Source organism: Geotrypetes seraphini, chromosome 1 (genome assembly GCF_902459505.1).
Source record: "Geotrypetes seraphini chromosome 1, aGeoSer1.1, whole genome shotgun sequence".
Taxonomy (NCBI): domain Eukaryota; kingdom Metazoa; phylum Chordata; class Amphibia; order Gymnophiona; family Dermophiidae; genus Geotrypetes; species Geotrypetes seraphini.
The window spans coordinates 504,634,142-504,661,722 of record NC_047084.1 but is presented as its reverse complement, the minus strand read 5'-3'; the positions used below and the strand labels follow the sequence as shown (position 1 = coordinate 504,661,722).

At 40.1% G+C, this 27,581-nt stretch overlaps 1 protein-coding gene across 5 annotated transcripts in view; it reads left to right on the top strand.

Moving 5' to 3' along the window:
• NTRK2 (neurotrophic receptor tyrosine kinase 2) overlaps positions 1 to 27,581 on the top strand; it is a 546,312-nt gene that overhangs the window by 161,689 nt on the left and 357,042 nt on the right. For 4 of the 5 annotated variants that reach the window (XM_033927854.1, XM_033927846.1, XM_033927883.1 and 1 more), the window contains 4 exons: positions 6,466 to 6,602; positions 9,258 to 9,390; positions 10,780 to 11,085; positions 24,106 to 24,138. In XM_033927854.1, coding sequence (XP_033783745.1) covers positions 6,466 to 6,602; positions 9,258 to 9,390; positions 10,780 to 11,085; positions 24,106 to 24,138 — 609 coding nt within the window. The remainder of the gene's footprint in view (positions 1 to 6,465; positions 6,603 to 9,257; positions 9,391 to 10,779; positions 11,086 to 24,105; positions 24,139 to 27,581) is intronic. The other variant, XM_033927863.1, reaches the window with a different exon arrangement.

Here is a 27,581-nt window from a genome sequence, read left to right as displayed (position 1 = left end):
AGCATAGCTGCTGTCCCTTTCTCAGCCTCTTCCTCACCCAATTGAAGGTCAGCTCCAACTATACCATCCACGCTGGATGCTGATAACAACCAACCTGTGAGTTCTCAAAGACATTCGAGAGGGTTACTCTCTTCATTTTATCACTACAGTTCCAAATCATCCTCCAAAAGAGTCTTCTTTAAACCCTCAGCAGACGTCCCTCCTTCTTCAGGAGAATTAATCTCTACTCCATCTGAATGCCATAGAGATAGTACCTCCTGCTCAAAAGAATTGGGGCTTCTACCCCCGGTATTTTCTCATCCCAAAGAAGATGGGAGGTCTACATCCAATTTTAGACCTCGGGGAATTGAAGAAATACATGGTAAAAGAAAAGTTTTGAATGTTGTCCTTGGCAACTCTGTATCCCCTTTTAGCTGTAAAAGAAGCATATACCTACATACCAATTCATCCTGCCCATAGGAAATTTCTGAGATTTCAAGTAGCCCATCAATAATAATAATAATAACAACAACTTTATTTTTGTATACCGCCATACCCAGGGAGTTCTAGGCGGTTCACATTTGTTTGTCAAAGTTACAAGCGGTTCATGACAATTGAACAAAGTTGCAAGCAATGAAGTGGTTGAGGTTGGATAGAGTAGGTCAAGGGAGGAGAAGTTTGGGGAGAGTAGGTTGGGGGTACAGTAAAGGAGGGAGGGGAGGTTTCGGTTCATTGAGGGGGCTTTAAGGGTCGTGTCCATGGAATAGGTGAGTTTTAAGTAGTTTTCTAAATCTGAGGTAGGTGGGGGCTTCGAGGACCATTTGGGCTAGCCATGGGTTCAATTTGGCAGCCTGGAAGGCGAAGGTTTTGTCAAGGAATCTTTTGGAGTGACTTAGTTTTAGGGAGGAGAAGGCGAACAGATGAATTCTGCGGGAGAGCTTGTTGTTGTGATTCAGATAGAAGTGAGGGTTGATGTAGTTTGGGAATAAGCCAAATACTGTTTTGTAACAGAAGCAGGCGAATTTGAATAGGACTCTGGATTCCAATGGTAACCAATGAAGTTTGTGGTAAAAAGGGGTGACGTGTTCCCATTTATGCAGGCCGAATATGAGGCGGACAACGGTGTTCTGGATCAATTTAAGTCTCCTAATGGTTTTCTTCGTGGAACTCAGGTAAATGATATTGCAGTAATCCAGTATGCTAAGGATGGAGGATTGTATTAGCAGGCGGAATGAGGTCTCATCAAAGTATTTTTTAATGGTGCGGAGTTTCCAGAGCACAGAGATGCTTTTCCTGACTGTGATATCTGTGTGTTTCTCCAGGGATAGATGTTTGTCTAGTGTGACTCCCAATATTTTTAAGGTTTGTTTGAGGGGGAAGGCTGATCCTTTCACTTGAATTGTGGTGTCTTTGATTTTGTCTTTGGGGGTAGCTAGAAAAAATTTTGTTTTGTCAGGGTTTAGTTTTAGCAACACTTTCAGTACAAGGTTCTGGCCATCGGCCTGGCATCCTCACCCAGAGTATTCACCAAGTGCCTGTTAGTAGTGGCAGCAGCTTTAAGGGCTCAAGGACTCCCAAGTTTTTCTTTATCTTAACAATTGGCTAATAAAATATGCCTTTCCTCAAGGAGTGTTCTCAGCAACAACGTCAACAATTCTGTTTCTTCAGCAGTTAGGGTTCAAAGTTAACTTTCTAAAATCTCAGCTTCGACCCTCTCAAACTCTACAATTTATAGGGGCCCTACTCGACACCATTCAACTTTGGGTGTTCCTACCTCAGCAAAGACGAGATAATTTGATTCATCTTTGCAACCAGGCTTCTCACCTTCCATCTATCTCAGCCAGGCGGATGATGATATTATTGGGTCACATGGCATCCACAGTCCATTTTATCCCCTTTGTGAGACTCTATCTCAGGATGCCTCAGTGGTCACTATCATGCCAATGGTTTCAAGCTCTCAATCCACTCTCGCAAGAGATTAAAGTCACGTCTTCACTTCATCATTCTTTGCAGTGGTGGATGAATTCCTCAAATCTTTCCAAAGGGCTGTTGTTTCAAATCCCTACACATCAGAAAGCTCTGACAATAGACTCATCCAAATATGCTTAGGGAGCTCATCTGGATGGTCTTCGCACACAGGGTTACTGGTCCGCCCAAGGGCAGCAATGCCACATCAATCCCTTGGAACTCTGGGCCATTTGCCATACTCTCAAAACTTATCAGCACATGATATCCAATCAAGTCCTACTAATATGCACGGACAATCAAATGGCAATGTATTTACATAAACAAACAAGGAGGAACAGGTTCTCTCATTCTATGTCAAGAGGCTGAGAAAATTTGGAAATGGGTTATTGCTCACAACATATTCCTCAAAATAGTCTACAGTATATTCAAGGAGAGAAGAATTCACTCTGACAAACTCAGCAGATTTCTCCGACCACACGAGTGAACGCTCAGCTCCACGGTCTTGCCTCACATATTCTCTCTTTGGGGGATTCCTCAGATAACCCTGTTTATGTCCCCCCCACAATCACAAATTGCCTCAATTCTGTTCCAGACAATACTCTCCACAACATCTAGAGGCGGATGCTTTTCCCCTGGATTGGACGCACAAATTATTTTATGCGTTTCCATCAATTCCTCTCATTCTCAAGATTCTTGTCAAGCTCAAATGAGAGTCAGCCACCATGATCCTGATAACCCCTCAGTGGCCCAGACAACCATGGTTCTCCCTTTTACTTCAGCTCAATGTCAAGGAATCACTACCTTTGCAGATTTTTCCATCTCTTCTCACACAGAGTCAAGGATCTCTTTTACATCCCAATCTATAATCCTTGCACCTGACAGCTTTCAGGATGACCTCAGCTGACACTGATCTTTCTAATTCTGTCTGGGTCATTTTGGATGACTCCAGAAAACCTTCTACACAGCAGTGCTACCAACAGCGAGTGAGTGAGCTCCAGGTGCTGGTGACAGACCTGCCTTTTACAGTGTTCCACCATGATAAAGTAGTGCATTGCACCTATCCAAAATTCCTCCCAAAAGTAGTCACAGAATTTCATTTGAATCAATCCATTGTGCTCCAATGTGTTTTTTTTTTTTTTTTCCCAAAGCCTCATTCTCTTCCTGAAGAAATGGCTCTTCATACTTTGGACTGCAAACGAGCTTTGACTTATTACTTACAGTGGACTAAGCCATATAGAACATCTCCTCAACTGTTCATTTCCTTTGATCCCAACAGGTTGGGCCGGCCTGTATCCAAAAGAACTGTCTCCACATGGTTGGTGGCCTATATTGCCTTCTGTTTTGCTTAGACTGGGCTGTAACTCGGGGGTCATGTAACAGCATACAAAGTCTGAGCTATGGCAGCTTTAGTTGCTTTCTTACTTTCTGCTCCTATTGATGAGATTGGTAAAGCTGCTACTTGGAACTGAGGATCATACATTCACGGGATAGTCACTTTGGCCAAACAGTATTGCAAAATTTATTTTCTTGATGACCAACACTCCCTCCATCCCATTGTAGTAAGCTATGGAGTCCCACATGTGAGAATAAGCTGCCTGCTTGTCCTGGGATAAAGCACAGTTACTTACCGTAACAGGTGTTATCCAGGGATAGCAGGCAGATATTCTATCAACCCACCCTCCTTCCCTGGTTGGCTTCTTAGCTGGCTTATCTTAACTGAAGAACCGCGCGCTTATGTCAGGCGGGAAGGCACTTGTGCATGTGTAGTGCGGGCAGTTGCAAAGTTTCTGAAAATTTAAAGTGGCAGATTTTTAAAACTGTCCATACCGGGGCTCCATGAATGACGTCACCCACATGTGAGAATATCTGCTTGCTGTCCCTTGATAGTACCTGTTATGGTAAGTAACTGTGCTTTTTCTCCATGTACAGTGTGCTTTGTGTTTTTTTATTTTGTGGTTACCATTATGTATTAATAAGATTATATTATGTGTATATGAAAAATAGATTGAATGTAAGAATGAAAGGGAGGGTGGGATGGGATAAAATTATTATATACTAATATCATTAATGATAGAATTTCCAATGATGTTTTAATTGATAAATGTTTAATATATATGTATTTGATATAAGATGAAAAATGAATAAAGAATTATAAAAAAAAAAGAAAAGAAAAATAGATTGAAGAAATTACATTACAATTAGTACTATTATTATGGGGGTGGGGTCGGGAAGAGCCTGGGCAGCTCTGGGGCGGAGCCTTGGGGGGTGTGGGGCGGGGGTATTCAGTTGATATTTGTTAGACTTAGGGGGTATTTGGCTTGAAGAAGTTTAGAAACTGCTTTAGAAAAACACGCATAGCGGCACCTAAGTCTTTCTCTTTTTTTTTTTTTAATTCTTTATTCATTTTCAAACTTTCATCAAGTGTACAGGCATTAAATAAACAACATTAAAGTACAACACTTGCAACTACTATATCTTATAATATGTTTAATTATAATTAACCCTCATCCCAGCCCCCCTACCCATTATTCTTTTCTGAGATAAACAATAAAATGTGACCTAAGTCTTTCTCTACCTCTAAACATGCCTACTTTAGTGATAAGTGCTTCTAGGCACCAAGCAATAGGCGCCTATCTTTTGTAGAATCGTGCCTAAGAAGGTAGGTGCCTATCACTCAATTATATAATTTTGCAGTAACCGCTCCTACACTATGGAACTCTCTTCCACAATACCTTCGGGATGAACAAAATCTAAATAATTTCAAGACTGGCTTAAAGACCTTCCTATTCCAAGACGCTTATGACCGCCCCTAGATCCCTTTCTCTCTTTTTTTACTTCGCTTTTTAATATGAGTAAGTAATCGCTCCAACAATGCTACCATACCCCACTTGTTCAACCCTTCCCCCACCCTTCTTATCTTAACTTTTATATGTAACTTCTCCCTTCCTTCCCCTCCTATCCTCACTTTCCAGTTAGTCTAGTTAATGTCATTTTCGTTCACTTCATTGTATTTAACTATTATTTACTTTTACTATATTTTGTAAACCGGCCAGATATTCATTTGATGGTCGGGATATTAAAAAATTAATAAACTTGGAAACTTGGAAACTTGGACAAGTTCATGGAGAAAAAATCCAGTCTGTATTGAGAAAGATATGGGGGAAGCCATTGCTTGCCCTGTATCGGTAGCATGGAATATTGCTACTCCTTGGGTTTTGGCCAGGTGCTAGTGACCTGGATTGGCCACCATGAGAACAAGCTACTGGGCTTGATAGACCATTGGTCTGACCCAGTAAAGCTATTCTTATGTTCTTTTTTCAATTATGAGCTTGTTAAAACTCAAACGGTGCTCAAATATCACAGGACCCTACCAGTGGTGGCCAGCATTTTCCTATTTGAACTTCCATCAGGGAATTAAAACCACACATTCGTAACGGCAGCAGTCAACATGCTCATAGGTTCTCAAAAACCTTGCCACCTGTATTATTGTATTTATAGAAAGAAAGCGTGCAAGAGAGTCAGATGTGGGGGAGAAGTAAGAGGGGATAAGAGGATGAGTGCAAACATCTGATAGTACCAATAAATGAGAGGGGACAAAAGCAGGGCAAGAGAGATGAACCCCGTCTACCTGTCCACCCCCCAAGATAAAACCAATGAGAGAGCAACTTTGAGAGAGAGCACGTTTGAGTAGAGGAGGAATAATCTGAGTGGGAGATGGAGGGAGGAAAGTAGATGAGAGAGAGAGCGGGAGGAAGGCTCCAGAGTAGCAAATGACAGAAGGAGAAACATTAGGAAGCATCACAGCTGAGGAATCCACGCTGGTACTAATTAACAATTAAATTTATACTGTATGTTTATATAACACATATCACTAGTGATTACAAGAATAGTCCAAATTTCAACAAAATCAGCAGTCTAAGGGACTCCTTTTCCAAAGCCGTGGTAGCGGCTGCTGCTACTGTTGCAGTAATCGCTCCAACGTCCATAGGGATTTAATGGGCATCGAAGCGTTTGCCATGTGGCAGCCGCTACCGCAACTTTGTAAAAGGTGTGTGGGGGGGAGGGGGTTAATCAGGTACACCATATCTTACTTGAACTTCTGTAAACTGAAAAGCTCCAAAACATGAAAGTTTTTTCATGAAGATCATCTACACATCAAAGTTCGTGTTTGTACCAAATATGCTCTGATTTGGCACAGGATCAACCCACATCATGCAGGAGTTTGTGTCAGCTCTGTCCCAGCACTCCTACCTGCCGCTCGCTGAAAATTGCTTTAGTATTTTGTGATTTTCTGACTTTGAGGACTGAAAATGTCAAAAAAGAGCTGCAGATTCCATTGGGTAACAGCGAGAAGTAGAAAAGGAAGCGCCTGTCACTATCAATAGCATTTCTTGAAACAAAAAAAATACAGAGGGATTAGAATCAAACCAGTGACTGCTATGGCAGGGCAAAGAGACACAGTCGAAGGCAGTATGGCAAGCTCGGCATAACTTAGTCTGGGTTTGGTTTTTGTTGCAGGATTGCCTAGAGTAAACCTGAGTGTAACTACCCTCACTGTGCTTGAAGGAAGCGATGTCACCCTGCACTGTGACTCAACTGGAACTCCCACTCCTAATGTTTCCTGGGACATATCCTATGTTGTCTCAAAAAGTGTGGTAAGTGTTAACTTAAAACAGCAAATCACAGAGGAGGTCACCTTTGTAGCAAATGTTATGCCAGTTGGGGTTTGTTTGTTTATTGCCTGCTTTAACAAAGATCTACAAGTAGTAACTTTAGAGAAGGTTTTATCCTTTCCCCGCCATCTCTCAGACCCTTCATACAGCCCATTTAAAGGCAATAAGAGCTAAAAATATCAAGGCAATAGTTTAGATTTTAGCGAACTCCTGGATGGGCACGAGGTCATCGAGGACAGAGTAAAGTCCGATGGAAAATGCTGATATCTTTTCTTAAATTAGAGTAAATATAAATTCTATCTAAGTACTAACTTACTTATGTGTGTACAAGAGTGCGTGTACAGGACAGAGCTTGGCTCAGACTTGTAAAATATGTGTACATCTGTGAAAGTTAGGTTAAAACTTACACCAATTTCATGGCTGTCATAAGTGCACAGGCCTAACTTTTAACCTGCTTAGAGGAGTATTCTAGAAAGCAAAGTAGCTACCTATGCTCCTTTTTAGAATAAGTTCTCACCAGATGCCTTGATTGCCCTCGCAGCCAGAAGGGATTGAGGATGACTGACTGAAGGTGATTTTAGGGTGATCCAAAGACAATAATAGCCTTTATTAAGATTTTTATAAAAGTTAATACATTTATGCCGAGTCTATATTTAGTTCATATTTTCAGATTATGTAACCCTGATGCAGGCATTTGCCAAAAGATGACCATCTTGGGGTTTTAGAGAAATCTCTTTTGTTGTATGTGTGTATGTTAACATGACCTTTATTTTAGATATTTAGGGAGTAATATTTAGCCCACATTGGTATACAGCTTGTAAGCCGCTCCCTGCTGCTGGCTGAACTAACCCTGGATATTTAATGCCGGGGCATGTGCAGCTTTTCGCATGAAATATCCAGGTATATGTGCTGACTCGCTTTTTTTGCTGTCCTAACTTTATGTGGTTACTTAGCCGGTTAATAAATTGAATATCACCACCAGGGGCTAAGTGCTGACTCTGTTCAAGCTCCACCCACCGATTTCTCCTAACCTAACCAGTTAGGGAATGGCTAGTTATCAGATATAATCAGCGATGCTGTACAATTAAATGCTGGTGAATATTGGTGGACGGCCAACTCAGTGGGGTTATACTAGACAGGAGCTTCTCCTGCCTAGTTAAACTCTTTTGAATATCAACATCTTAAGTTGTATTTTTTATTGATTTGTATTGTTAACTACTCACTTTGATGGCTTTATGGTCTGTTCAGTTTGGGGGTGTATCATGGCTTTGGGGTGAGTCAGACCTTTGAGAGAATAGGGGAGAAAGGGGTCTCCATCCCAACTCCAAATTTGTTTTGTTTTTTTTGTAGAGAGTAGGACATCCTGGGAAGGAGGGAGCACATAGATTCTAGATTCTGCCCCAAGATTGGGGGCAGGGGACTTAGGGGTTACTGGTCCAACATTGAAGCTCCCTGGTGAGCCTTTTCAATAGAGCCAGTGGCCCCTTTAAACATGTTGCTGCCCAAAAAAATGACATATCATTAAGTGTAGTTATTGTTATCCTAGGACAAGCAGGCAGCATATTCTCACATATGGATGACATCATCCACGGAGCCTGGTACGGACAAATGAAAAGTGTACAGTCATTTTAAGTTTTAAGAAACTTTGTGACAGCTTGCACTGCACATTTGTGAATGTTTTCCTGCATGACGCTCACTCATGGCACCTCAGTTCTTTGTTTTCCATGGAACGAAGACTGTTTTGACTGAACTCTTGCCTTCCTACTTCCCGCTACCCATTTTTTCTTTTTTTCTAAATTTAGTCTACTTTTTCTTTAGTTTTTTCTTTTGTTTGTATAGTAAAAAAAAGAAATTAATATATGATAAAAATATTTTTCTTTTTCTTTTCCTCAACCTCGGGCTTTGGCCTCGAAGTTCTTACCCTGGCAGACTTAGTTCAACCATTGAGTTCAGTCTTGCTGATGAGATTTTACCCACCACACCCTCTTCTCTGCCGTCCCCCCCTCCTTCCATGCCATGCCCCTGCTTTTTCTGTACCATTCAAGCCTTCCCTTCCCACTCCATACCTCTTTAAATTTTCACCAGCGCAAGCAGCTTTTCCAGCCTGCTGCTTGCGCCAGTGTTGGCTTTCCCCTCTGACATCACTTCCTCACTCCGCAATCCAGAAGTGATTTCAGAGGGAGCCAGGCTGGTTCGAGCAGCAGGCCAGAATAGTTGCTCACTCTGGCGAAAATTTAGAGGTATGGAGGTGGGGATGGGAGAAGGCGAGCGAGCGTGGTGTTGCATTGAATGGGGGATGGAGAAGTGCCACTGCCCTCACCAAGATGGCACCCAGGGTGGCCCACACCCCTGCACCCCCTTACTACACCATTGGCTTCTATCTAAATGTTAGGCGTCTTAATGCCTTGTTATGCAAGTATTTTATATAGGAAAGTGGGTGCTTTCATTCTTTATAGAACAGACTCCTTCTACCACATGCCCTCAGATGCCTAATATTGGGTACAGTGTTATAGATTTGCCCCCTGAGCCTATAATGTCTAAAATCAGTTGCTTTCACAACTAATTTATCTCAGTGGAAAAAATGTTTTAATTACATATCTTCCCATTGCTAATAATACATTTTTTTCTAATTTATAGGTAGTAACTAATAAGAACTCTGCCTCTCTGACACTAATGAATGTTACCTTCCAAGACAATGCAAGATATATCCCTTGTATGGCGGAGAACATGGTAGGAGAAGACCAAGCCTCTGTTGAACTGATTGTGAATTGTAAGCAAATAATTATTTATCAAATACTTTTGCCATGCAAAATAATTTGAGCAAAATCGGATTTTTTTTTAGTGAGAACAATAAGAATGTTGATTAACATTTGAATCTGTGGATACAGATGTTCTGGAGATAATTTATTATACACTGACATATAAAAACGCAATTAAAAAAGTACAATGATAAAAAATACAGTGATAAAAATCCAACCTACTGTACCTACATTAAGATGACACCTGCAGGCATAAGGGCATATTATTCTTTTATGGTATACAAATGGGTACAGTAAGTATTGGGTAGGTTTTAGAAGCTTCACCATACAATAGAAGCAAGTTAAAGTGACATCTCTACTTACGACTTTTAATATGACATTCTCTGCAGTAATCCTGCTGTGCTGAGGAATGCTCAGCTGTCTGTGAACAGTTTGCTTAAAATGCTAGCTGAATGAACGTCTGAAAAACTTGCTTTTGTGTGTTTTTCATGTAGATGTCTTTATATTTGACAATGGCCAAACAAGATAGATGTACTAAGGACCAAAACATCTACATAGGTCATTCTAAAAAAAAAGACGTATGTCTTGCTGTTTTCTCTACTGGATTTCTGAACAGTCTTTCCCAAAACATCCAAATTCAGACTTAGATGTCCTATCGAAAATGCCTCTCTATATCTGAAGCCTTCATGTGTGTACAACCCCACCAGCCCCCCCTCCCAACCCTCCCCAAAAACACACAACAAACAACAAAAGGAGGGGATAAAAACCCTTATATAGCAAAACAAAAAAACACATGGAAGCAGGGGTGGTCCAAGAACTATCCTGCATGTAAGTATAAAATATAAAGCATTCTTTTATTTGCAAAGCACTGACAGATAAAAAGACCTGACACAAAGCCGTGTTTCGGCGAATAACCATCTGCTTCAGGGGTCACCAATACTCTGCCGGATATATTATGTCAAAAGATGTCAAAGAGCAGAGTCTGCATCCTCAGTGTTCTAAAGAGAAAGGGCAAGAAACCCAAACCAAATTAAGATTATTTATGCAGTACTCTTTGCCCTTTCCATGTATAGTGTTCTTTTGTGTTTGTTGTACTGTTTTATTACTATATATGTTTTATTTTGTGAGCCACTTAGTTGTAAGTGGGCTATAAATTAATAAAATAAATAAATGCTACTACAGTGACTGATTATTTTCATAGTGCTGTGCTGTACACATTATATGCAGGTACTCTCTTTGTCCCCATTGGCTCACTATCTAAATCAAGGAGTGACATGCCAGTAACCAATGAAGCATAACACTGTACAACACATAATTCCATATTTTGCCTGGCTGTGCATGTTATAAAAATTTAAAAACACCTGCAAATTTTTATATGTTCTTCATTCCTTGCACTGTAGTTCCACCACAGATCATATTTATGGGCTCTCCGACACTCGATCATCATTGGTGTATTCCGTTCAGCGTTAGAGGAAACCCGACACCCAAGTTGCAGTGGTTCCACGAGGGGGCAGTTCTGAATGAGAGCGATTACATCTGGAGTATGATCCATGAAACTAGTAATAACAACAGTGAATACCATGGTTGCCTACAGCTGGACAGTCCCACTCATGTCTATAATGGTCGTTATACCTTGCAGGCAGAGAATAAATATGGGTCAGATAATCATACTGTTCTTGCACACTTCATGCAAGGACCAGAAGATGGTAAGAAACTTACTTTGCATCTATTACAAATCAATGAAACCATTGTATTAATGAGGATGATCTTGATTATTTAATGAGCGAGCATAAGTATCTAAGTTAAGTCCTGCCAAATCTGATCAAGGTCCATCAATCCCAGCATCCTGTCACTGAAAGTTGCCAACCAGGGTCACAAGAACCCAGTATATCTGAAAAAGTATATCAGATCGTATCACATTTTCAGGGACAAGTAATAGCTTTCTCCAACATATGTAGCTAATCATTATACAGAAAAACCATTAAGGATAATACCAAAAATAGCAAAAGTAATGTAAAAAAAAAAAAAGACCCACCCCCTTCTCGCACAGCAAATGTAATAAGCCTTCAAAATTTTATGAAGAAATCTTGTCAAATATGAAGATACTTTGGAAGAGAAGACAATTTTGCAACCTACAATGAAGACAAGTTTTATTTCTTTGCTAAATACAATTCAGATCTGTAAGTAGAACATAAAATATTCCACCATTTTATATAAGTAACTAAATGTAAATTTTTCCAAAAGTATAAAAAAAGAACAGTTAACTCCTAAAGTATCAAACAAATAATAATTTTTTGAAAGTATACCTTGAAAACAGAAAGATTTTAAAATTTGAAACAAATAGGAGCATGAAAATGAAAAATAGTATAAATTGTGATCCAAACCTGTTGCCAGAAATTAGTAATACATATATATTCAAATAATATGTACTTAAGAGTTCCAGTTTGTTCATTACAAAACCAGCAATTTTTAGAAAAAGAAGGGTTTATATAGTGAGATTTTAATGGTGTCCACAAAGAACGATGTGCCAGAAAGAACATAGATTACACTACTGAGGAAGATTTGGTGGAATGAATTTTTTGTAGCCAAAAATTATTCCATTCAGATTCAGTAAAAGTATGACTCATGTCCTCCTCCCATACTCTTCATAAACCTGAAAGATTAGGAAGAGAAAATCCCTTCAGTAATATATAAAATTGAGAGGCTGTATGCCCCATCAACTTGCACTAGAACAGTATTTAAGTCTGATTGCAACTTAAAATTTACAATGGATATACCACATTTGCGTATTGCCGATTTAAGTTGCAGCCAACCAAAAAACTCTGAATCTGCCAATTATGGGAAGCTTGCATTTTAACAAAGGATTTCCATAAAGAAGAAGGCTGATTGATCAATACTTTAAAATCCCAATTGCCTTTGTTTTGCCAATTAGACCAAGAAATAGACTTTTTATCAATAAGTAATTGGGAGTTATTCCACAAAGAATAAAGTAAAGTTTGAGACAATGGGGTGTCTAGATGAGAATCAAAATGTCTAAGAACCAAGTAGATATTTTCAATGACAGGATTACTTAAATTAAGGAATCCCGGCAATCTATTTAGAGGAATAGGAGAAGAAACCATATCCTCGAATAACAACCAATTAGATGGTGACAGATCTATAGTCGAAAACCAGTCCGAGCCCTGTCTAAGAAGAAAAGCTTTATGATATGAAAGTAGATTAGGAAAACAACATTCCCCTGACTTTAAGGAGCTTTTAAGTTAGTTAAAGCCATCCAGGAAGACTTATTATTCCATAGGAATCTAGACAGTAATCTTTCCACAGTCTTATAAAAGGGAAGAGGAAATAGAAAAGGAAACATACTAAAAATATATATTATTTTGGATATGATTACTATTTTTAGAGAATCCAACCTACCCCACCATGAAAGATGAAGTGGAGACCAGTTACTAATAACATCTTTAACCTTGATAACGATTAGTCCCATATTAAGTTTAGAAGAAATCGACAAATCTCTGTCAAATAAAATTCCAATGTATATTTAATATGAGATGTAACCCAATGTAGTGGGCAGCCTGGCAAAGAAAAAGGAGTACAAATACTATTGAGAGGCATTATTTCAGATTTGTCCCAATTAATTTTATACCCTGACAAAATAAGATAATTTTTTTTCTCCAGGAACTTGTCCAAACTTCTTTTGAACCCTTGCTATATTAGTCATCTTGACAGATAAATGCAGGCTAATATATTGAATGATGAGCCAATGCAGTACATTGCCATGTGGCATAAAATTAAACTTCAGAATTGCTAGTTTGGGATGTAATTTTTTTCTCTAATGTATGATGATTCCAATGTGCATCATTAATATTATTATGACAGTGTAACTAACTGCTTAAAATCATTGCTCAAGAAATGAAGTAAACAACAAAAGAGAGGCAAAGTAGGAGGAGCCTCATATCAGCTGGTGACATTTTGGATGCCTTTCATATTTTCATTCTGGTGTTTTCTAAATGATTTTGGAGCACAGAGAACATTGGTCAGGGTGGAGGAAATGAGAGCAGATAAGGAGATGCAGGAGTACAGTGATATGTGCATGTATATGTGTGTGTGTGTGTATTTTTTAAAATGTATGTATCCATCTATTTCTACATATACAGTACATAAGTGCAGCCCCATTCAGTCATCCAATTTTGAATGCATGCAATTCTGGTAGTATTTTAGAAAAGAATCTGCTGACATGCAGCCTTTTCTAAAATACATACAGGAATGCAGATGTGTATAACAGCTTCAAATGATAGAAACAACCATCTTAAATATGTCAGTGTTTAAAACATCAGTGGAGGCAACTCAGCAATAGGCATATCTAAGTGTGGCGCTTACACATGTAAATGCTCTTTCAGAACCTAGAAGTGTTACGTGCAGAATCTTAGATGTATTTTAGAGGTTTTTGTGGGGACATATTCTGGTCTCCATTTCTATCTGTCCCCAGTCATTCCGTCCCCACTCCTTCCCTGTCTTTGCACTGTTCCCATCATATTGGTACCATCCCCATAGTTCCCCATCCCCATCCCCATCCTGCAGTTAACAGGTCTTATAATGTCTTCCTTTTTCCAGTGGCGTACCTAGCATATATGACATCCGTGGCCCATCATTTTTTGACACCCCCCATCTGTATGAAAAACATGATTTTTAGTAACAATCCACAGGTCACACAAGAGCGTACCTAGGAAAAGGCAACATCTTACATAGTGCAGTGAGCAGTTCTTCAATAAACCCATTGTAAAACTAAACAAGCCAGACTAGTACAGATCAATCCTACACAGTCAATCCAGAAAACCATGTCTTTTCGAACACACAGAAAACATCTTCGCCTAGTATGTAATCACAAACTAACCCCTCCCCCTTTTACAAAACTGTAGTGTGGTTTTTAGCCATGGTGGTAACAGCTCAGATGCCAACGTTAAAGAAAACGCTCTACAGTTTTGTAAATGGGGAGTTAGAATAAAAATACGTAGACAAAGGTTAAACTGAAGCACCAAGAAGCTGGACTCTGCATACAATGCAACATCACAGAAACAGCGATGCATCTCCCCTAAAGCAATTAATAAATAAATAAATAAATATAATTTTTTCTTCTACCTTGTCTTCTCTGGTTTCTGCTTTCCTCATCTTCTTGTCACTCTCTTCCTTTCATCCATTGTCTACCCTCTCTCTGCCCCTTCTATATGGCATCTTCTCTCCTTCTATTCCCATTCCAGAAACTTTATGCCTCCCCCTTCCATCTCTCCCTTCACTCCCATTGGTCTGGCATCCATCTTCTTCCCTTCCTTCCTCCAATGGTCTGGCATCTCTCTCTCCTTCCTTCTCCCACACCCCCATGGTCTGGCATTTCACTCTCTCCTCTCCCTTCCTCCCACTTCCATCAGCATTTGCCCTCTTTCTCTCCCTCCACCATGATTCCATACCACCCTGACCCCCTTTCTCACCCTTCACCATGATTCCATACCACCCTCATCCCCTTTCTCACCCTCCACACCTTTCCATACCACCCTGACCCCCTTTTTCTCCTTCCACCACCCTGCTATGTTGGTTGGGGTTGGAATGGCAGCTTCTGTTTCTTCTCAGGCTCGGCCATGTTTTTAGTACCAAAATGCCTAGAGTGCATAAAGAAAACAGAATATTAATAGATACATGGAAAACTGTATGATATGTCAATAATTTAACACCTATTCCAATTCAAAAATCTACAAACCAAACTATATGGCTGAACTCCAAGATTCAAATTGGCGGGTTTCAGATTGTCTGGAAGTATTGGATAAAAGCAGGTATACGCACGTTAGATAATGTTATATCTAATGGTAAACTGCTTGATTTTTCACAGTTGCAACATAAATTTAGCCTTGATAAAAAAACAAAGTTATAGGTGGTTTCTATTCAGGAAGGCTATTCAGGAAGGGTTCCCTGAATGGAAAACTCTTAATAATCAATTTAGTTTAGAATTCTTATGCTTTCAGGCAGATTTCCTGGGGCATCAGGCCGCACAGTGGTACAAATTATTATCTGGATATATGAATAAAAAACCAAAAACTGGACTTAGAGATATTTGGAGTATTGAGATTAAGCATCAAATTAATGCATCTCAATGGCCACGAATTTGGTCGTGGAGGATGAAATGTACAATGTCTGCATCTATGAGGCAAACTTGGTTTTTCCTGTTGCATAGAGCATTCTGGACCCCTGTTCGTTTACAAAAATTAAATTGCTCTAAGTCTAATAGATGTTGGCATTGTCATCTCGATGCGGGGACTTTAGATCATCTATTGTTTTATTGTCCATTTATTATGGCTTTTTGGAAGTCGATTTGGGACCAAATAAATTGTTTGTTAGAGAATCATGTGGCATTATCGTATGACACAGTTTTATTTGGCATGTCTATGAGAGCCAAGAGCCAAATATCTTCCAATAATAATAAACTTTTAATGATTCTGACAGGAGTTGCCATTCAACAAATAATGCATAATTGGAATAGACTGAATTATAGTTTTTGGTGGAGATCAGTGTGTCACATATATAAAATGGAAAGAAGATTAGCTGTTCAAAAATGATATTTTAATAAATTTAAGGATGTGTGGGGGCCATTAATAAATTATTGTAATGAATAGATATCATTTTCCCCTGATTAACATAAATGAAAAAATGGGGAGGGGGTGGGTTTTTGGATTTCATTATTTGTTATGAAGGGATGGAAGAATTTACTATATTATATGTATTATTTAATATTATTATGGTGGGAGGGGATAAATTTTGTTTATTGAAAATGTTTGTGGCATTTCAAGTGATATATTAGTCAAATTGTTGTTACTTTCTGTGCACTTGATGTTAAACATAAAATGAATAAAGAATTTAAAATAAAAAAGTGGATTAAGCAACCCCTTAACCACTAGTCTCCCCGCTGCGCTCCACATCCAATGCTTATAGTCCACATAATAACAATAAAAAGTGTTTCCAAAAACCACGTGGCACCGCGCAACTCCTACCTGCTAATCGGCAGAACAAAGCTGCACAGCATCCCGCACCCCTTTCACCGGCAATCCACGGCGCCGCAATTCCGGCAACTTCTCCAGCATGAAGAAGAAATAACCATTCCGGCCACTTCATTTATTCGGCATAATCGCGTGTTTGTAGAGATCCAACCAAGAAGCCTGCACTTCTCTGCTCTTAGTCCCACGATGACTGCAGCTGCCAGTCTACCCCCTGTCGCTTACCACTTCCAGAGCAGAGGCAGCAGCACGGGACCTTCCTGCACTTCAGCGAGGCTGCCCACATAAGTATGACAGCTGCGCTGAAGTGCCATTCACAGCAGCATGGGAGGCTCCGTAGTGTGGACCCGGCCGGCTGTGCACCCCCTTGGAGAGTAGACCAGGGGCGGACCGCCCCCCCTCCCCCCCTTTGGTACGCCACTGCCTTTCTCCAACTCCCAGGTCCATCTTCCTTTTTCCCTCCCTCTACCCCCGGGTCCAACTCTCTCCCTCTCCTCCTTCCCCCCTCTACCCCTAGTTCCAACTCTCTCCCTCCCTGTGTCTAGCCTCAGATCCAACTCTGTTTCTCCCTCCTCCTTCCCTTAGGTCAAACGCTCCCTCCCTCTACCCTGTCACACTCCTCTGGTTGGGCACTTCTGAACAGTCAGGTCTCAACTGTACCAATTCACCAAAATTAAGTAATCCTTCAGGAGTTTTCAATCCATGTCAAGAGTCCTAGGACCACAGAGAGACTTGCTAAGGCTAGCATTCCTCCCCCTGAGGGCTGCCTCCCTCTTAGCCCTTGCAAAGCTCCAAAGGTTACTTCCAATCAGTACTATAAGGGTTAGAGAAGTGAAAAATTAAAGACATAATACATTCAAATCATAAATTATCATCTCTCTTGAGTCCAAGCCCTGATAGCTTCATTCACAAGCAAATAGTTCTTGGCTTTTATTCTTTGCCAGCTTTGCAAAAAAAGAACACATATGCAAATTAGTCCATATGCACATATCTTCCTGATTTCACCCTTAGTTATCCAAGGGTTGTGTAAACCAAGGTTTTTCACACAGAAAAATGGAATTCCATCATTCCAGCCTTCCTAAATCCTTCTTTGAGACTTTCCTTGTCTCAGTAGGCAAAAAGAGGAATTCACCACCCACCACCCAGTAGGCAAAAAGAGGAATTGTTCATATGGTTCTCCTCCCCTTTTGTTCCTATCCTTTCCTAGACCTCCACTTCAATATCTTCTGCTATATTCCCCTCTTCCACCAGATCCATAGGTACTTCCTCATCTCCATGTGCTTCCCATATCATCTCCTCTTCCTCGTTAGGTAATTCACAATGATTACTATCTTCCCTCTCACCCAGTGCCTCATGCTTCTGAGACCAAGGTCTAAGTGGTCTCTTCTCAAGAGTAATGAGCCTCAAAATGGGGTTCTGATTCATTTTTGGATCCTTGGGTGGGATTTTGCAAGCTGAAAGAGTTCTGGAGTAATCATCTGTGTAAGAATGGGATTCCCATCATCATCTTCCTGTGGGGCTAAACTATTCTCATTACAACTCCTAGATCCAACTCTCCCTCCCTCCACCCAGCCTCCTGTCCAACTTCCTCTCTACCCCTAAATCCAATTATCCTTTCTTTCTCAAGGACAACTCTCCCTATTTCCTCCCTCCTTCCTTCTCTTCAGTCTTGGCTCTGTGCTGGTTCTTTTAATTTCCTCCCATTCACCCACTCATATCCTTCCCCTCTCAGAGCCAATGTAGCAACTCTTCCACCCCACCCCACACATCCACGGTCTGAAGTCCCACATTGTCCAGCATTACCCCCCGCCCCTCCTGGACCTGGTGAAGCTGCTCTTCATCCCACCACCCAAGCCTGCAGGCCTCACCTCCCCCCCCCCAATTCCCAGACCCAACACAGCTGCTCTCCCACCGCCCATACACTGTCTATATTTAAAGTCAAGTCTTTGGCCCTGCAGGCCAATAACAGTTGTATAGAAAGGTTGTATGCACTGGGCCATTTCTCTGGCCCAGCCTGCCACAGGAAGTTGTGTCAGAAGAGATGTGTCGGAACATTGTAGAAAACGTCTAGGGCAAAGATTGGAAATTTGAGGCTAGATCTTTTTCATTAATGAATAAGTGCCAAATAGGTGCCTATACTGACCAGATGACCATTGTAGGGATTAAGATATGACAGCCCCTTACTCCCCCAGTGGTCATTGACCCCCCTCCCACTCCCCAAAGACATGAATGAAACAGTACTTACTAGACTTTATGACAGCTTCAGATGCTAAGGGTTGGTTTCTGGAGGCAGAGAAGGGGATCCAGGCCCATATTCCACTTTAACTACTACACTTGAGGTGGAACATGTGAGCCCTCCAAAACCCACCAAAAACCTACTGTACCAACATATAGATGATACCTGCAGGCATAATTACTATTTTTATGGTGTACAGTACAGTTTGGTACAGTCTGTTTTTGGGTGGATTTTGGAGGGATCCCCCATACAATGTAAAGGAATAATGATGAGATATGTACTTGGGACTTTTTATGCCCCACTGCTCTACTGGGATGTCTGCGTGGCCGGTCTGCTAAGAATTCTGGCTCCCCATACTTCCTAATGTGTGATTTTGACCTGGATGTTTTTTATTTTCGATAATGGTCCTAGAAGATAGATACACTGCACTCTAAATTATACAGCATATGACCATCTTCAAAACAAAACATTGGATGTTTTTCTGATATGAAAATGGCCATTTTCTCTACAGAAGTTTCGGCTGTTTATTCCAAAATATCCAAAATCAAATTTAGACATCATATTGAAAATGCCCCTCCATATCTTAGCTTCATTTGAGTGCCTCCAGATGGCGAGCAGCTTAATGGGAAAACCTTCCAAAATGTGGTACTAAATGAATCTCCATTGTTTTTTACCTTCTCATCCGAAAAGGAACATTTCATTGTAGTGATAATTAATTGTAAATCATATTTTAGGATGACAGGAATTCAACCAGTCATGAAAGTTACCAGATCTTCCTCTCTCTCCATTGCACAAACACATCATCAATAAACCTCAGGCACAGTAAAACCTGATGGTTAAAAGGAGAAGGTTGAAACCTTTTTTAGAAAGCTGTGAATTTACATGTGCAAATTTTTAATATGGCTTATGGCATGGAGATGTGATCAGGCTGTGTTTTGGGCAGAACTAGGGATTGGTGAAAATTCCCCATTTCAGTTTAGTTTATTTGATAGACTGCAAAGGAATAAAATCTATGCGGTTTACAATTTAATTTGAAACAATTTTATTGAACAAGCCAAAAAAAAGACAATGAACACAGTAGAAGATACAACATTTGTTCAGGAACTATACAGCAATTATCCCCCGATCCCAATAGAAGGGAGGGAACTATAGTATAACTATTAAAAATACAAGGACACTAAATGAAAACAAAACATACAGGTAAAGAAGAAAAGAACAAGGTACAGGAAAGTGTTAGAATTTATCTAGGATAGTTGGGTAAGGTTAGAAAAAAATGGATGGGTTAAATTCCTTAATTAAAATTCATAAAGTGCCATCCAAGGTATAGCTAATCAAATATCAGAGGAAAGTGTCCCCCCAAGATTAATAGCAGGATTTACCCCTACTCCCAGGGATGTCCAGGTTTTGTAAAAGTGCTCATTTTGGGCTGTGCTCTATAGGAGAGATTACATCATATCCTTAATACCTTCCAATCCCCCTTTCAGAGTGGCATAATAATGTGGGGGGCAGTCCACCTCGGGCACCATGTTGGTTGGGGCACTGGCACCGCTCCTCCTCTCTTCCCCCTGCCTCTTCCCACACCTCCCCTTACCACACACATGCCACCCTTCCATTCCTCTGTATCTATAGTTGTTCACCACCAACCCAACTTCAACGTGCTCCTCGCAACTGTGAATAAGAAGTGGCGTCAGAGGGAGAACCAAAGGGGTCGCGAGGAGCATGTTGAAGTTCTTGTTGCTTGAGGCGGTAAACAACTAGAGGTAAAGGGGAAGGGAAGGGGGCACACACGGCAGGGGGGATTGGGGAAGGAGAGATGGGGGGGCGGAGATGAAGGCAGGAGAGAGGCACCAATGCCCTGAGTGCCTCTCACCCTTGCCAAGCCACTGCCCCCTCCTCTCCTCCCCCAAAATCAATAATGCTAAATGATTGCAGATTTTATAACTAATTTGGAAAAATAGTCTAGGTTTTTAAAATGGTAGACACACATGTTTAAATGTCAGAACTTACTCACATGTTCTGAAGTGCCAAAAGGAAAACAGGAACCAAAGGAGAGCAAAGCTCTATATACGGTAACACACCCAAAAAAAGTAGAGGAAGACCAAATGTGCTTCCAGAAATGAAGGATGAGGGGCATCAGAGGTGCAAAATTTGTGTATTGAACAAATTAAAATAGGCCAAATAAAGTCCTATTGTAAAATTTCACCATTCATCTAATTTCTGATTTCTTGGTATTCCGGAACAATTTGAAAGCTTATTTTTTTCCCGATTGGCCTTTTCAAGACTAAGGCCAAATTACACTTTGCCCATTTTTAGTGCACTGGTTTCAGGTTGTAAGTTGTATGCTGTATTTTATGTGTTTTGTTGAGTTTTGTTTTAATAATGCATGTATCGTTGTTACCTGCATAGATGCTGAATATGCAGGTTATAAATGTTTTAAATAAATAAGCCAAGCGTGTGAAGGCAAAACAGTTTTTGCAGCTGGACTCAACAGAGAGCCATGTTTTGGTGAAGACCGCCTGCCTCAGAAGTTGTAATTCTAGAAGAACTCAAAAAAATTAATAGTCACACTAGCTTAAAGTGAATTTAGTTTCAGTGCAAACAAATTCATCTGCAGGTCAAGATACTGAAGTTCAAATACATAGTGGGTCTCCAAGTTGCCTATAGTAGAGGGCACAATCTGAAAGAATGTTTATGATCTCTGTTAGTACCAACAGTAAGCATACAATCAATGTGAGAATTGTTGAGTTCTTCTAAATTTGCTACTCCTGATGCAAGTAGTACTCACCAAAATATGGCTCCGTGTCAAAATTATTTGGCCATTTTTTATTTGTTCAGTAAACAAATTTATTTATACTTTTGTGTTTGTACCTCTGGTGTCCTCTCATTCTTCATTTTGGGAGCACCATTGGTCAACCTCTACTTTCTTTGATGTGTTCTGAAGTGCCAACATACACATATATGAACCAGTACTTCAATATGTATGGTGCCAAGTTGCTTTCATTGACAATTGCAAAATAGGTGCTGTCACTGTTGGAAACAAGATGCTGGGCTAAATAAATCTTTATTCGTTTTCAAAAATTACAACAAGTGTACAATAATCCATCAGAAATATATTAATTAATCACTTGACAATCTTATAAATATAAAAGAATCCCACCCCTCCCTCCCATATACTAATAATTAACAATTATTAATTATTATCATTCATACTCCCACCCTCCCTCTATCTTTTCCAATACTGAGGTGTTTAAGATGTCTGATCATTAGAATAAATAATCAATGGCTTTTAAATCTCATTGATGTACCAAATAATACAGTATCATATAAAAGGCCAACATTATTTTCTAACAAAGAATTAATTTGGGGCCAAATTAGCTTCCAAAAGGTATTTATATAGGGACAGAAAAATATCAAATGATCTAATGTCCCAGTTTCTAAACTACAATGCCAGCATCTATTGGACCTTGAACTATCCAACTTCTGTAAACGAACTGGGGTCCATAAACCTCTATGCAACAAAAAAACAAGTCTGTCTCATAGATGCTGCCCTTGTAGTTTTTATTCTCCAAGACCAAAAACGTGGCCATTGAGAGGCAGAAATTTGGTGCCCAAGCTCAATGCTCCAAATAACCCTAAGAAAAGTTTTTTGTTTTTTATTCAAATATCCATATAACAATTTATACCACTGTGCGGCTTGGTGGCCCAAGAAATCCGCCTGAAAGCACAGGAATTCCAAACTATACTGAGAATTAAGAACTTTCCATTCAGGGAACCCTTCCTGAATAGCCTGCTTCAACTGCAACCATTTAAAACTTTGTGATTTATTTAAACCAAATTTATGTTGCAATTGTGAAAAATTAAGCAATGATCCATTTATAATCACATCATTTAAAGTCCGTATACCTGCAATAATCCAGTGCTTCCAAACGATTTTAAACCCACCAATTTTGATCTTGGAGTTTACCCAAATGGATTGATTTAACGATTTAGAAATTGGGTCTGGTGATAAATTACTAATATAACGTAAAGTCTTCCAAGTATCCAACAAAATTCTATTATTTTTATATTTCCTGGGCAAATTTATACTAATAAGATGAAACAAATGCAAAGGAAACAGGAGCCGCCATTCCAAATACAACCAATCTGGTACATTTTCCATGAGATCTGGGAGGATCCAATACATACCCTGTCTTAAAATATAGATGCTGGGCTTGATGGACCTTCAGTCTGTCCCAGTATGGCAATTCTTATGTTCTTATCGTCTTACATGTCCATTCCTGCATGTTTTATAGAAAAAGCTCTACATTGGCAGCTCCTTTATTAACACACCATTGGAATTTGAAACATCTGGACCCGGAGTCTTAATTATCTAAAATCTGACTTTTAGCAACTTATCATTGCCATTAAACATATACAGGCCAGTATTCAGCCCATAGCGATCCATGATCTTAAAGGTGCTGACCACTGTGAACAGAATATGGGCTGTATATCCACTGCTTAGCTTAATCTAGGCACTGCTATTGAATATCTGGGTCTTGGCTGGCTGCTAAAAATTATCTCGGTGTCAGGTGATATTGAGACTGGTACCTAAATGACTGGTTGGATAAAATTAGTACAGCTTTTGTTGCTGTTCTGACTTTATTCTGGCACCTACACTGTGGTCTGAAATTCACTTCTAACTGGGTAAATCCCAGTTCCACCCAGACCCTGTCCTGGGACCACCTCAGCACTAATTAGATAGTGCCATGTAAGTCCCTCTGAATTTTCAGTAGCACTGAATATTAAATATTGGACCCACTCTTTTTAACATACTGTCAGTATCTCTCATTAGTATATTAATAGAGCTATAAAGTGAATTTAGGTCTTCTAGGGCTGCTTGAACCAGTACATGGGTTTATCTCTGTTGCAAGCATGAAGATGAAACTAACTGTCTTAGCCTACCCCTGTTGATCTGGAGCTATTCTATAATCCCAATTGAAATGATTTAGCATTTCAAAGCAGAAATCCTCAAATGAGTAGGGTTGGCACCTTATCCACATCAGTCCAAGACAGGTCTGGTCATGCCTATTACACTTAAGAGTGGAGTAAAGATAATTTTAGGGTACACACTGGAGAGCAAAAATGCCCCTTAATGTTTTGAGGCTTTGATCTCTTTTCCTTCACTCATTCTTACCTTTCCTTCACTCATTCTTATCTTTACCACATGTTATTGTTCCTTAATTTGAAAGATACTTGACAAATTGAATTTCCCTGAAAATGGATTTTAAAAAGATGTATGGTAGAAATATCTTTTTATTTTCATATTTCTTTTTTTTTATGGGATGCTGGTCTACAAGATATTATAGGAATATGTCTCGTATTTAACTCCAGAACAGATTCTGAATTACTACTTGTTCCAATACATTCACAAATATACTGAGACACTTTTTTTGTTTTTGTTTGCTGTCTAGGTGAAGAGGCGATCACTGACCCTCAATTTTATGGTATACATTTGATTCTATTTTCTTCAATTTACCTTAGGAAAAAAGAGACATGATACATATTGGGAGGCTAGTCATCTACATTTAGCAAAGAGACAATCTATTGCACTTGATCCAACTTATGCAATGGCCTTTGGTGCTCTGTTCAATACTTAGCTTACTGATGTCTTCTTATACCTTTGGCTTTCTATTTTTTATCTCAGTGATCTTATTTATTTGTTTAAAATTATTTATAACCCGCTTATCCACAAATCTAAGCAAGGAACAAAATCACATACAAAATTACATTAAATAATACATCTTCATCTCTTCATTCACAATCACTTGTTTAAGGATCATACCTTACCACCTGGACCCTATTTACTAATAATTTTTTACCCAAGACACAAAATGGGAAAAAAATCTTTAGTATATAGTTCCTAGTATGCTGGTCAGTACTGTACCTCAAAGACTGAGAACCAAAAACACCAATCCTTCTTGATAGTGATCCACGCCCTCCTAAATGCTGACATCTCAATTGTTTTGAAAATGAATGATATCAGATGTGCCAGTCTCACAATATTTGACTTGAGCACAGCTAGCCTAAAAAACTTAAAGACTTAAAGACTATCACAGTGGCAGCATGCAGCCACAAATTAGTTACCTGGTGGGAGGGCAGGTGTGTGTTGACACAGCTTTTTTTTTTTTTATGATTATGGAGACCTTGAAATATAGTTGAGTATTGGGATGGATACTGCCTGGAGGAGAAATTATTCTGTGGAGTATTTTCCCTCCATGTACAACCAAAGAACCAAACTCATTGGGGCAGTGAGTTTGGTTTCTTCAGGTTAGGTTTGCCAACTCTGAGGAGGAAATAAATCCTCCATATGCACCTGTTCCCTCATTATTATCCTATCCTCATCCTTCTCACCTTGCCTACTCACTCCTGGCCTCCAGTATTTACACCTTTTCCTTATGATTTGCCAGTCCTGTACAATGCTTCCTTGGAACCATCCTCCATCCCTAACATTCATCCCTTCCCTAGAATTTACACCTTGCCACTCACGCTCCCCAGCTTTTATCCCTTCCTAGTGGATTCATCAATGTTACTCATTACTCCCTCTTTATCTGCCTTTGCCCTTATCATTCAGTCCCTCCAGCTTTCTTTGAGTTTAGGGAATTAATACATGCCTTGTATTAATTCCCTAAACTCAAGCTTCCAGAATTTATCCTTTCTGTATGCTCTCCCATCTCTCACCCCTCCCCCTTTTCTTTGTCACTCATCCTCAAAAATCATCTCTTCATTTTGCACTTGCTCCAGCATTCACCCCTCTTGGTTGACCTCTGCTTGCAATATTCACCCACTTTATTTTGTTCTATTAATCTCTTTAGTCACTCGACAGTAACCTTGACTTGAAAGAGTTACCCCTGTATATCTTTTTTGACTTAGTCTGCAATATTCACCCAGCTGCTCTTGCACTCCAGCACCAGCAGGTGCATTCACCCTTTCTTCTTACTAACTTCATTCATCTTTTCACTTGGGATCTCTCCATCTGCATCCATATTAACAGAACCCATTTGGGGGACCAGGGAAAATTCAGAAAGTGACCTTTCCATTTTTTTTTTTTTTTTTTGCCTTAGCAACAGGCTGTGCTGGGGTATGGTGATGGAAAGGGAAGTTGTGGTGCCCATTTAGGCCCAGATGCAAAAAATTCATCATTAAAATTCTGTGGGTCACTGTTGGGCTGACAAATTGTCCGATTTGAAAACAGCGATCGATGTTCAAACAACTTCACATGCAAATGAGTTTCACAGAGGTCTGCCATAATCCCATCCAATCAGTCATTTGAAAAGCAACTTTGACACATATGCATAGTCAGTCCCCAGGGGAAGGTGCCTGAGCCTATCGGGGCTTTAGGCTCCTCCCGGTGTATCCCAGGATGCACTAGGCAGGGGCCTAAGTCTCTGACTGCCTCAGGTACATAAGGCCCCTTCCCCTGGGAGGGGACTTAGGTATTTGAGTCAATTAGTGCCTTAGGCCCCTCCCGCATCGGAAAGGGGAAGGCCCGCCATTTTGAAGAAGCGGGCCTGCCAGAAGGAGGGACTGGGCATCCCTCCTGCTGTCTTCTGTGTAAGGGAGGGAGTGGTCATCCCGCCTGCCGATTATCTTCACTGGGGGATGGTCAGGAGTTTGGTGGCTGTGAACTTCATGGGGAGGAGTGGTCAGGAGTGTGGGGGAGTCCAGGGGGCCATGATCTTCACAGGGAGGGGTTTGGAGTATGCGGGGGATACGGGTAGCCGAGGTGGGAAGGAGGGAGTGGGCATCCCTCCTGTTGATGATCTTCCTGGGGGGTCAAAAGAATGGGGGCTTATAGATTTCCAAGGCAGGAGGGAGTGGGCATCCCTATTGCCGATCTTTATTGGGGGATCTGGAGGTTCATGGCTGACGAGGGGTGAGCATAAAAATCGCCTTTAAATCATGCATATATGGCAGACCTGTCGGTAATTTCGAGTTGTTAGAAGTCGGCACTAGATTTTGTACATTCCAAAATGATGTTAGGACATTGGTTGGAGTGCTTGTTTTAATATTAATGACCTCATTTTAATGCTAATGAGCTCATTTGCATAGCAAAGTCAGAAGCTGAAACAAATGCACAGAAAATCCCATGGCGAGCCATTGCGTGCATCAATCGATAAATTACTTTGACACTAAACCAATTTAAACTGGTTTAGTGATGATCTTTAAAATGCACGGTGAGTTTAGTGCATCCGGGCCTTAATGTTTGCTTCTTCCTGCATCTGATCATAGCTGCTATGGTGATCCTGCTGTTTGCTCTTTAACATACCTGGGCCTTGATGCAGAAAACCATGTGTTAGAACATTGTGCTAAGCTCCTGCATTTTAATGCATACACTAAAAATATTTTTACTTCCAATACAATAAACTAATAACATGCAAATTACAGCTGTGTTAAAAATTGTGTGCTGTCAAAAAATTCAATGCACACCGCATTGGTAAGATGCAGCCATTTGCTCATCAAGGGTTAGGCTCTGATTTTATAAAGGGTGTCTAACACTGAGTGGGACTTAGGCGTCCAAACTAAGTGGTTAATGAGCTATTTAAGGGCCTTAACAAACAATAATTGGCATATGGACATCCATTGGGAAAACTCACACCTAACAAATGTATTGTGAGATATCAAACACTGAAAATATGTTTTCTTTGAGCTGTCCCATATTACAGCATTTCTGGCTACAAAGTGCATTGAGGGAGTTTGAGATGACTCTTTCCTACAGCTTTTAAGTTTATGTGATCTCCATTTCTAGGTGATTTTTTTGTTTTATTAAGATGCGCTAACCGATTTAGTGCACGCTAAATGCTAAGATGTCCATAGGCTATAATGGATGCCTTAGCATTTAGTGCATGCTAATCTTTAGCATGCGCTAAATCGGTTAGTGCACCTTAAT